This window comes from Trichomycterus rosablanca, chromosome 18, assembly GCF_030014385.1.
Source record: "Trichomycterus rosablanca isolate fTriRos1 chromosome 18, fTriRos1.hap1, whole genome shotgun sequence".
NCBI classification, from domain to species: Eukaryota; Metazoa; Chordata; class Actinopteri; order Siluriformes; family Trichomycteridae; genus Trichomycterus; species Trichomycterus rosablanca.
In genome coordinates this window covers 436,024-448,316 of record NC_086005.1, presented here as the reverse complement: position 1 = coordinate 448,316, position 12,293 = coordinate 436,024, and the positions used below count along the sequence as shown (strand labels likewise).

Sequence of the window (12,293 nt, the reverse complement as noted above, 5' to 3'; positions counted from 1 at the left end):
AGTACCGCTGTGAGCAGGGTTCGAACCTAAATACATTTATTTAAAGACCTTCATGAATAAACAAGCTCCACACTAAGAGGTTTCACCATTACAAAAGTTTTATTTGTGGGTAACATGTTGGAGTCCAACTATTATATTTACAGATAATTATCTACACATGACTGAAACAGGGATATCATAGTGCTTATAGGGGGAGAGCAATGGAGTCAAAACAAAGAAGAAAGGAAAACACAAGCTGAAGATGCCGCACGTGACCTATGATGGTTCGAACAGTCATTCCTGCTCCTGTGGTTTGTGAATCCAGAAGGAGCAAAGACGTAAAAGGAAGAATCGGAGTCTGGGTTGAAGCTGTCAGGGTTTTAAGGAATTCATGACGTCTCCTCGTCAATTTTGGGGGCCAGGTAGTATTTAACGTGACCCATGTCTGCGATCTTGTACTCCACCACTGAAAAGAGAAACAAAAGTGGAGGTGAGTGTCTGAAACCGTGCATAACATTTAACATGCAAGCTGCTTCATATTTATTGCGACTTGTCATGCGCCCACTAGTAGATGTTCAACTTCATATCAAGACTGTTGGACTGTAGTGTCTATCATGTTCTTCTTCTGTTTCACTATCCAGGCAAAGTATTTCTAAGCCCTATTTAAATAGGCAAAGTCACAAACTAATGAATTAGGAAGTCATGCCACCCACCAAGACCATAATAGCACTATAGGACTTTCATAAATGGCCAACAACATACCAAAATATGACTAAAGGTGTTTGGACAAGGTCAGAAACCTTCAATCAAAACCACATTAAGCTAGACTGAGTGATTTGATGTTCTACTTAGTCTCAAAGACAGAATATCTGATGAGAAGCCTGCTTCCAAAGTCCCAATAGAATAATGGATCAAGATGGATAGATCAGGACTAAGATTGCATTAACTGCTAAGAGATTTAAAGGAGGGGAACTATGTAGGCTAATGTACACATAGCAGCTTATGTCATTTAATGAGCAGCACTTTAAATGGACACCTACCAACACCAGTCGACCCATCTGCCTACATATTCTCATCAGTTATATAAACAATCGAGCATCAAGTTACATCAACCGATTCAGTTTGTGCTTCATACCGAGTGGAATATCTGCAGACATGCTGAGGGTGACTGTTTTGGACAGAGGCGTGGCCTTGGTGAAGAAGTTCAGGTAGTTCAGAGCAAAGATCAGCTGCACTGGTTCATTCATCTCAATCGTTACCTGGTCAGGAAGAAAAACAAAACACCTCATTATAAAACCTCTGTACAGACCATGTACCAATCATAGTGCTTATTTGTTTATATATCTATTATCAGATCAAACCAAAAGTCCCTTACAGCCTCGTCTTCTTTGTCCACGTTGCTGGTTTGGGACAGCTTGACGTTTCCTGTTCCCAGCTCACCGCTGGCGGAGAACTTTACTCCATCTTTAGCACAGGAAATCATAACAGCATCACCGATCTGGGACAAATCCCTGCAGATCCTGGCAAATTCACCGGAGGGCATCTTCACCACGCAGCTGTACTCCTGCTCCTACAAACACCAGGGAAATAAATCAACACATTTCACCACAACTTCAAATGCAGACTGGTCGACTGAAGTCTCATTTATATCAGACTTACTGGAATTCCAAGCTGCTCCACATCCAAGTCCATCAATTTCATCTCATAGTCGGAGACTTTCTCCTGATCTGAAAGATGATCAGTGAACGCCATTAGAAAAACACTGCATTTACAAAACTATCTTAGTTATAATTTCTTAATATGGTAAATCAGACTTGTTATTATTGATCAGTGTAACTTACTGAGAGTCTCGAAGACCAGAGCAAGAGAATCTGCATTATCTTCTGCTCTCAGTGTGATGATGTCTTCATTTCCAGCACACTTCAAGATCTTCGACATACTGAAATGAAGCAATAAAACATTAATACAAATACAAAATGGAGTTAACGTTTAGAACAGCTGCATCTCTTCAGTTTTGCTTTTATTTACCCAGGTATGTTGTAGCCTATTAGCCTAGTGGTTAAGGTACTGGACTAGTAAGCAAAAGGTCGCTGGTTCAAGCCCCACCACGGCCAGGTTGCCACTGTTGGGCCCTTGAGCAAGGCCCTCAATTGCTTAGACAGTATACTTTTTTGGATAAATGCGTCCTGCTAAATGCTGAAGATGTAAAGTATATTAATGAAAGAACCCTAGAAAGATGAATCTAATTAAATAAACACTTATTTAACCATACCAGTATGTGGTTTAGTATCAGTGGGCTGTGGTTAAAGTAGCTCTAGTGATCAGAAGAACATTGGCTCAAGTCCCACCACCATAAGTTCCAGTTGGCACTGTTTGGTACAAGAGCAAGACCCTTAACCCCTCAGTGCTCACAACTGTAAGTTAATTTGCTAAATATTATAAATGTAAATCAGTGTATTTAGTGAAATGTTTTAAAACAACTGAATCATTTTCATTGTGAGAACATTGACCGGTAGACTCAGTAGTTTTGCCTTTAAGAACCTGAAGAAAGTGTTTTGGTTAGTTAGCGTTTTGTTTTCACAAATGTCAAACAATATTATATTTTGAATTAAATGGGACCTGATATATTTGTAGTATTTAGTTTAGATTATCTAAAACTTCATAAAAACAATACATAGATTTGAGCAAGAGAATCACTGGACTTGACAATAGGAGTCGACTCCACACAAATGATTCACGACCAGAAGTTTAAAATCATACAAATAACCAAATACGCAGCTTAAATATTAAAAATAATATTTTGCTACGTACACGCGTGTTATTAGTTCTACATTAACGCACTAATTACACCAGATTTTACGAGTTTGTGTTTTTATTTTTCGCTTAGTCATGAGGAATCGACTCCATTTTGACCACGAACCGAATGGAAACTTTCCCGCCAGGCGAGGCTGTTCGCGCGAAAATGACAGGTGACGTCACGAGGAACAAACGTGCACGCGGGAATCTTTCTCCCCCAGCGCGAGACCAAAAGCATCAATGCGCGCGCACATTATTATTATTATTACACTTAAATATACCTTTAATACACAGAATAAATATGAATTAATCATAAAGTTTGGGGTTATTTAAGAACGGATCACGTGACGCACAGAGCCGGGGCATGTATAGACATGTCAGCAGAGTGAAACACAGTGATGAGCTGGAACATCATCAAATAAAGAAGATATACTGAGGTGTTATGTTATTTTATTTACATGAATCAGGGCTGAAGTGGCTCCAGCTCGGGTTTAATAGTTTGCATTAATATTAAACACAAGATTTGGACCCTGAGCACAAAGAGTCACAAACGAGAGAGAACCGCGCAGATCTACAGATCAGATCTAAACTAGTTCCACATGTTAGGAGGTGAGAATCAGGCTGCAGGACCCAACCAGCTCACATCATGGTACACATCAAACCCAGCCTCCCAAACCTCCCGCGTACACAGCACTACTGAATCATGAGATGCATGGGAACCCACCTGCTGAGGTTGACCCCCATGGCGAGGTTCCTGTCGCAGCGGTAGGAATCGAACCCATCGCTGCGCAGTGTGAGCTGCACCAGGGACACGTGAGAGGAGTCCATGCTCTGCAGAGAGATCCCGGAGGAGCTCACATCCCAGCAGGCCTCGGTGATCAGGTCCTTCAGAGCCTCCAGGACCTTCTTCAGGATGGAACCCTGCACCAGTCGCGCCTCGAACATCCTGCTGATTCTGTTATATAACCTAACAGCACTGAACTGCGCAACACGCGGACCGATCTGAAGCTGCTCTAGGATCGGACCCGGGACTATCAGATAGACCTAACAAAGGAGAGGAGGAAGATGCGCGAGCTTGTGCGGGTTTCTCCCTCGTGCCTGCACGCGAAGCTTTGAAGTATCTCAGCGCGCGCTTTCCTCCTGCTTTTGATACAGAGTGCGGGGCAACCTCGGTGACGTCACTTCTTCCTCACTGTAACTCCTCCTCGAACTGGCTGTGTCCCAAATCGCACCGTGTTCGCTACCTAGTGCACTACCTTCCCGACTTCTGATTACAAAAGGTTTAATCTTCACCTCGTGCACGGAAATTCGGTAAGAACTTTTGTATGTTCTCCCCATGCCCGCATATGTTTTCTCCCGTCTTCTAAAAAGATGCAGAAGTTGGATTGGTTGCTTTTAGTCGCCCCTGTTTTGGTCACCCCTACAGGGCCAGCTGCAGCCTAGTGGTTAAGGTACTGGACTAGTGATCAGAGGGTCGCTGGTTCAAGCCCCACCACGACCAGGTTGCTGCTTTCGGGCCCTTGAGCAAGGCCCTTACCCCTCAGTTGCTCATACTGTAATGTCGCTTTGGATAAAGGCGTCTGCTGAGAATGTAAATGTTTTTTTTTTTTTTTTTCATTTTCAACAACTTCTTTATCATGGTCAGGGTAACAGGGGGGTAACAAGGGGGTAACAGGAGGGTAACAGGGGGGTAACAGGAGGGTAACAGGGGGGTAACAGGGGGGTAACAGGGGGGTCTGGATCCACCAGAAAACACTTGCCGCAAGACAAAAACACCCTGGGCTTGTCTGTGTAGATGTCTGGGACCTGGGTTCCATCCTTACATTTACAACCAGTCACTTTTGTTGAGGTGATTGGTATGTTCTCCTTGTCTCCATGTGGGTTTTCTCCGGATATTCCAGTTTCCTTTCAGAATGTGGACTGGAGTTCTAAAGCGAGTGATTGAGTCTGTGATGTATTTGTGATGTATACTGGTGCTGGTCATAAAATTAGAATATCATGAAAAAGTTGATTTATTTCAGTAATTCCATTCAAAAAGTGAAACTTGTATATTATATTCATTCATTACACACAGACTGATATATTTCACATGTTTATTTCTTTTAATGTTGATGATTATAACTGACAACTAATGAAAACCCCAAATTCAGTATCTCAGAAAATTAGAATATTACTTAAGACCAGAACAAAAAAAGGATTTTTAGAAATGTTGGCCAACTGAAAAGTATGAAGATGAAAAGTATGAGCATGTACAGAACTCAATACTTAGTCGGGGCTCCTTTTGCCTGGATTACTGCAGCAATGCGGCGTGGCATGGAGTCCATCAGTCTGTGGCACTGCTCAGGTGTTATGAGAGCCCAGGTTGCTCTGATAGTGGCCTTCAGCTCTTCTGAATTGTTGGGTCTGGCATATCGCATCTTCCTCTTCACAATACACCATAGATTTTCTATGGGGTTAAGGTCAGGCGAGTTTGCTGTCCAATTAAGAACAGGGATACCATGGTCCTTAAACCAGGTACTGGTAGCTTTGGCACTGTGTGCAGGTGCCAAGTCCTGTTGGGAAATGAAATCTGCATCTCCATAAAGTTGGTCAGCAGCAGGAAGCATGAAGTGCTCTAAAACTTCCTGGTAGACGGCTGCGTTGACCTTGGACCTCAGAAAACACAGTGGACCGACACCAGCAGATGACATGGCACTCCAAACCATCACTGACTGTGGAAACTTTACACTGGACCTCAAGCAACGTGGATTCTGTGCCTCTCCTCTCTTCCTCCAGACTCTGGGACCTTGATTTCCAAAGGTAATGCAAAATTTACTTTCATCAGAGAACATAACTTTGGACCACTCAGCAGTCCTTTTTGTCTTTAGCCCAGGCGAGACGCTTCTGACGTTGTGTCTCTTGTTCAAGAGTGGCTTGACACAAGGAATGCGACAGCTGAAACCCATGTCTTGCATACGTCTGTGCGTGGTGGTTCTTGAAGCACTGACTCCAGCTGCAGTCCACTCTTTGTGAATCTCCCCCACATTTTTGAATGGGTTTGTTTCACAATCCTCTCCAGGGTGCGGTTATCCCTATTGCTTGTACACTTTTTTCTACCACATCTTTTCCTTCCCTTCGCCTCTCTATTAATGTGCTTGGACACAGAGCTCTGTGAACAGCCAGCCTCTTTAGCGATGACCTTTTGTGTCTTGCCCTCCTTGTGCAAGGTGTCGATGGTCGTCTTTTGGACAACTGTCAAGTCAGCAGTCTTCCCCATGATTGTGTAGCCTACAGAACTAGACTGAGAGACCATTTAAAGGCCTTTGCAGGTGTTTTGAGTTAATTAGCTGATTAGCGTGTGGCACCAGGTGTCTTCAATATTGTACCTTGTCACAATATTCTAATTTTCTGAGATACTGAATTTGGGTTTTTCATTAGTTGTCAGTTATAATCATCAACATTAAAAGAAATAAACATTTGAAATATATCAGTCTGTGTGTAATGAATGAATATAATATACAAGTTTCACTGTTTGAATGAAATTACTGAAATAAATCAACTTTTTCATGATATTCTAATTTTATGACCAGCACCAGTACGTGCCAATCACTGCACTTACAACGACAGAGGAAAAGCAGCTCCGCAGGACCCCGGAGCATTTCAGCCCCAAGAGTAAATTACAGGAGCCACTATACACAGCTAATGTACAGGGTGCAGGTCTAGCTTAAAGATAGTCATTTATAAGGAGTCTGGTGTAGTTCACTGAGAGTAGGGTGTAGTGTAAATGGAATAGGGTGTAGTTTATATTGAGTAGGGATGTAGATTGTAGGGTATATGTGTAGTTTATAGGGTATATGTGTAGTTTATAGGGAGTGTGGAGTAATGTATAGGGTGTATTGTAGTTTGTAATGTGTATGGAGTAGTTTATATGGTGTATGTATTGGATGTAGGTGTAGTTGATAGGATGTAGGAAGGAGTTTATAGTGAGTATGTGTAGTTTAAAGGGTGTAGGGGGAGTTTATAGGGTATATATATATATATATATATATAGTCTTTATATGGTGTATTTGTAGTTTATATGGAGCAGATTATCATTAGGTGTACTTTATAGAATGTAGGAGAAGGTCTATAGGGAGTAAAGCACATTTACAGGGTGTAGGTTACAACTCAGGTGCAATTTAAGATACACACAAACATGACCGCGCTTTTTGCCAGAGTCCGGAAATAGATCTTTCAGCAGTTACAAAAACTGTTTATAAAGTGTGTTTACAGTCAAGAATTAATACAATAGATTGTTTATTATTATCTTATTACAATACATGTATTTATTCTGGGCTAAACTGAAAGTAAAACAAAAAGATGAACGAAACTTTGTGCCTGACGAATAGTAAGAAAAAAGAACTACACATCCCACAAAGCATTGCGGTAACGTCGCTGCTGTTTCAAAACTTTGTCTAATCACGTAGATTTTTTAAACTAAAGAGATTTTGAAATGTATATTATTATTTTACATAGAAACTCCACTGACTAAACTGCACATTCTAAACAATTATTTCTAGGAGTCACAAATTCTGACAGCAGCAGCTTGTTTCTGTAAATCATTTTACTGACGTTGTAAAACAGCGCCATCTAGAGTCACACAATTCAGCGGTCACAGATTCCAATATAACACCGGTTAGCCTGTTTGTGAGCTAAAGTAGACGGTAGTGATGTTTCATGCACAATGTACAACTGTACAACTTATTCAGATTATATAAATAGAACATAAATAAGTTGATGAAATGAAGCATTTTAACTGCTACAGACGCTTTAACTAGTATTAGCCGCTGTCTAGCCAAGCTAAACAGTAGGTGTTTATGGTGAGTGTAGTTTTTGGCTTTAATGCAACAATCAGGAAAACAATAGATTTAACGTGAACTGTTTTTAAATTACAGAGAAAATAATATCCATAATTTTTAGGACTTATTTAATAATGCTGTATATTTTGATGAAATGATACATTAATAGAAATACATTCAAAGTTAGTTAAACGGTAGAACATGAGCTCGACGCGTAATTGCACACTGTGGCCACACGGTGTCGCTGTTTCTCTAAAATCTGATCAAACTTGTACTGTAGTCATATTTTCTACTCTTCTAAAAAAAACAGATAAACTAAATAAACATTTCCAGCTTTTGTAATAAATGTTTGCAGAAGGAAGAAAGATGCAGAAGGTGAAATTTTCTAACACACACAAGGTGCTATTAAAAATTACACTTATGCACTTGTTATTTATAATTGTTGTTTTGTTGTTATTTATTTTTGTGTTGCTGCTCAGGTATCTCTGCCATGAGAAAATAAACTTTACTGTATGATCCATTAAACTGTTAAGTTGTGTTTGAGCTCCCTGGTCACAGTCAAATGTGTAAACATAACCTCTGCAGCAAACAGTTTTTTTCTGTAAACATCAGTGCACAATTACTGTAAATGTAATGAATACAAAAAAACAATAATAATAAAATAGAAGTTGTGGCAGATGAAGAATTTGGACACTCTTCTTAGTCACTACTTAATGGTTGACTCGGTGGGTAGCTCTGTCGCCTCACAGCAAGAAGGTTCGATTCCCAGGTGGGGCGGTCCGGGTCCTTTCTGTGTGGAGTTTGCATGTTCTCCCCGTGTCCGTGTGGGTTTCAAGTGAGGTGAACATTGTCAAGGTGAACAATGAGTAACTACCGTTCCTGTCATGGATGGAACCAAAGTGTAAAACATCACGTTATAATCATCATAAATAAATAAATCACTACCTAATGTTAGCACAAGGTTTGTACAGTAACTCTGACATTCTCATAATCTGACAGTTTCTAATGATCGTTACTGCCCTGCCGAATGAGTTCTTTTGATTTATTTAGGGCTTAATGAGTAAAGTTCAGACACTTTCAAACTGGACGGGTGTTCGTTTTCTGATCAAATATAAACTAAAGACACACGAACATCTGTAGATAGTTAGTAAGTGAATGTGTGATGATGATCTCGGATGATACAGTCCCCTGCTCTGGAAACCTAAACCTAATCAGACAAACAGGCGGTACTATCAGAGCCTCAGATTTCACAATCACAGACAGATCAGATCAGATCAGATCAGAAGTTCACCTCAGTGTTGATGGTTCGACTCCGTGTCTGATGCAACAGCTTGTAACTGAATCCACACTGAGTGTTTTGGAGGCCTCAGCGGGGTTTTGGCTTCGGAACTTTTCCTGCTGAGGGAAATTCCACTTTCTTTGTTATGTTGATTGTTATGGTGAGAAGGTAGATTAATACAGTATATGGCCCAAAGTATGTGGACACCTCACCATAAGCTTGTTAGACGTTTTACTTCTAAACCAATGACATTAATACAGAGTTGCCCTGTGGGAGGCTTTTCACAAGATTTTGCAACGTGTGTGTGGAAATCTGTGGCCATTCAGTTTGTGAGGTCCTGAACCTACACTGGACAAGAACACCAGTTTAATCCGAAGGTGTTCCGTGTGATTGAGGTCAGGGTTCTGTGCAGGCTACTGACGTTCCTCTACACAGGGGCAATTTAAAGGTCACTGGATCCTGGTATTGCTATGATCCTGACCGTTTTGGTGTTGTCTAAGACAGCGTCTTTTAACCTTTTTTGCACCATAGACCGGTTTCATATAAGACATAATTTCACGGACCGGTGGGGTGGAAGGATTTAATAATATTGCTCACAAACGATGATCTTGATGACGATCGTCGATGATTCCCACCTAAGGGTGACAGTAAGACAATAACACCTGAAATAGAAGCAGTGAAAACCTCTAAAAATGTATGTAATGGTACTGGTACTGGTCTGGTCTGGTGGTTGGGGACCTCTGGTCTAGGATAGAATACACTTTGGTCTGGTCCTGGTCCTGGTTAGTACAGTTCTTTGTTCTCTCCAGTCTATCAAAAGTCTTTGTCTTGATCAGCATAAGTTTCGGTCTTGTGCTGGTCCTGATCTTGATTGACTCGAGACCACAACAGATTCTCAGCTTGGCTATCGACCTGGCCGGGCATCCAACAAGCGTAATTGGCTGTGCATGAGGGAGGGAGGTCGATTGGTCTCTCATTGCTGATCTAGATGAATCCTTCGCTGACCGATTGAGGCATCTGTATTTAGAAATATGATTTACTACGGTTCTCTGTGGTTTTGGATGCAACCTCTGACTTGTTGGTGTGGAAACAAGTTTTAGGATCATTTTAGGATTTGCATTAGGAGGAACCCAGTTTAATGATAGTAAAACGTATTTTTGTGTTTCAGTATTTGTATGGACACGGTATACGTTTGCAGCATGATTATTTTCTGTAACTTTAAGGACACAGAACGCCACACTGATCACACACTGTACTCCAGTTTGTTCTTGTATTTATTTTGGGAATCACCTTGAGGACCCATTAGCATCTCCACACTGTACACAAGAACAAAATAAAATAAAAATAGTAATAAATAAGTAAAATTAACAAACCTCTGTGCAATCAAACAGATTTGCTCTTGAGGTTTGAGAAGTGGAGGAGTTGGAGCTTTACTTTCCGAGCGTCTGGCAACCTGCGCAGCGTCTAAAATAGTCGTCCGGAAGTCGGAGATGAAGGCAGGAAATTACTGATAGATAGATTGTGTACAAGCTGAGGAGGAAGCTGAGCTCAGGCTGCTGTGTTTAATCACAGAGAGTCACGCACTGATCTCTGTTATCCCCCGTCTCTGTGCAGCGCCGTCGATCAGCCAGCAGAGGGCGTAACTGCTGCAGGTATGAGGAATCCCCTCCAGCGGAGTTATTCCCTCCTCATACCTGCTGCAGTTACGCCCCCTGCTGGCTGATCGACGATGCTGCACAGAGACCCTCAGGCACACCTAAGTGATGCACTTTGGATTAAAAACTATAATAATTTATTTCTACAGTGTTCGGTACGGAGCAGTAATTATCAGACAGCATCATGGGAAACGTGCTCCGTACGTGCTCGGCGGGAACGATGAAGCGGGTGAAAGTGGGACACATGTGGTTTGAGTCAGTGGAATTTGGTGCTGACGCATGCGGAGTCACACCGGAGGATTTAGAGAATTATATAAAACCACATGAAAATAAAAATCCCTCCTCAGTAATCGCTTCATTCTGGTCCTGCATGAGAACACGGGGAGGTGTAGAGCGGCCAATCCACCTCCTGCACGTTTTACTGGGCGGTCCCTGGAGGAAAACCATGCAGACACAAGGAGGAACTGTGACCTGAGGTGAGGATCGAACCCAGAACCCACTTTGTTTATGATATTATTTAATTTATTTATTTATTTGGCTGCTCTGGTATTTAGGCGTCATTTTTCTGTTCTAGATGCATCAGAGTTTCATTACCGGCCCACGCTCGTCTGAACCCCGGGGACGTGCAACACCCACACTCACTGCCCCCCCACGTCAGTTCATAAACACCCACACTTACCACACACACACACACACACACAGTTGATATTGGCCTTTATAACTACAATGACCTCATGTAGTAGGAACCCATCACACACACTCACACACACTCACACACACACTTACCCCCTACATATACACATTTACACAAACATGCACACACACTTACAACTACACAATCATACTCAAACACACACACTAACTCCCACGTATACACATTTACACACACACACACACACACACTCATCCCTATATATACACATTTACACAAACATGAACACAACTACAACTACACACAACGCACTCTCACACACTCCACCATTCATACACATTTACACACACACACTCACTCCCACGTATACACATTTACACACACACACACACACACACACACTCATCCCTATATATACACATTTACACAAACATGCACACAACTACAACTACACACAACGCACTCTCACACACTCCACCATTCATACACATTTACACACACACACTCACTCCCACGTATACACATTTACACACACACACACACACACACACACTCATCCCTATATATACACATTTACACAAACATGAACACAACTACAACTACACACAACGCACTCTCACACACTCCACCATTCATACACATTTACACACACACACTCACTCCCACGTATACACATTTACACACACACACACACACACACACACTCATCCCTATATATACACATTTACACAAACATGAACACAACTACAACTACACACAACGCACTCTCACACACTCCACCATTCATACACATTTACACACACACACTCACTCCCACGTATACACATTTACACACACACACACACACACACACACTCATCCCTATATATACACATTTACACAAACATGCACACAACTACAACTACACACAACGCACTCTCACACACTCCACCATTCATACACATTTACACACACACACACACACACACACAGATTTTCTTTAGGCTCTGGGCTCTCTCCACCTCTTCCTCTCTGAATGTCAACAGGAAGCTCCGTCCAAATCTGATCCTGGCAAAAACAGAGCGAGACAGAGAGAGAGAGACAGAGAGAGAGAGAGAGAGAGAGAGAGAGAGCTG

At 41.7% G+C, this 12,293-nt stretch overlaps 1 protein-coding gene across 1 annotated transcript; it reads right to left on the bottom strand.

Moving 5' to 3' along the window:
- Positions 1-80: 80 nt before the first annotated feature.
- pcna (proliferating cell nuclear antigen) lies at positions 81-3,909 on the bottom strand. Its single transcript, XM_063013720.1, has 6 exons — positions 3,500-3,909; positions 1,821-1,918; positions 1,639-1,706; positions 1,355-1,549; positions 1,115-1,238; positions 81-445 (listed from the first exon to the last, which is right to left on the bottom strand). The coding sequence occupies exons 1-6, from the start codon at positions 3,718-3,720 to the stop codon at positions 369-371; spliced, it is 783 nt and encodes a 260-aa protein (XP_062869790.1). The 5' UTR covers positions 3,721-3,909; the 3' UTR covers positions 81-368.
- Positions 3,910-12,293: the final 8,384 nt, after the last annotated feature.

Coding starts and splice junctions, on each gene's coding strand:
- pcna (XM_063013720.1), bottom strand. CDS start 3,720: ATGTTCGAGGCGCGACTGGTGCAGGGTTCCATCCTGAAGAAGGTCCTG. Junction 1,239..1,354: donor TGGACAAAGAAGACGAGGCT/GTAAGGGACTTT, acceptor CTTCCTGACCAG/GTAACGATTGAGATGAATGA. Junction 446..1,114: donor GTCTGCAGATATTCCACTCG/GTATGAAGCACA, acceptor TTCTCTTTTCAG/TGGTGGAGTACAAGATCGCA.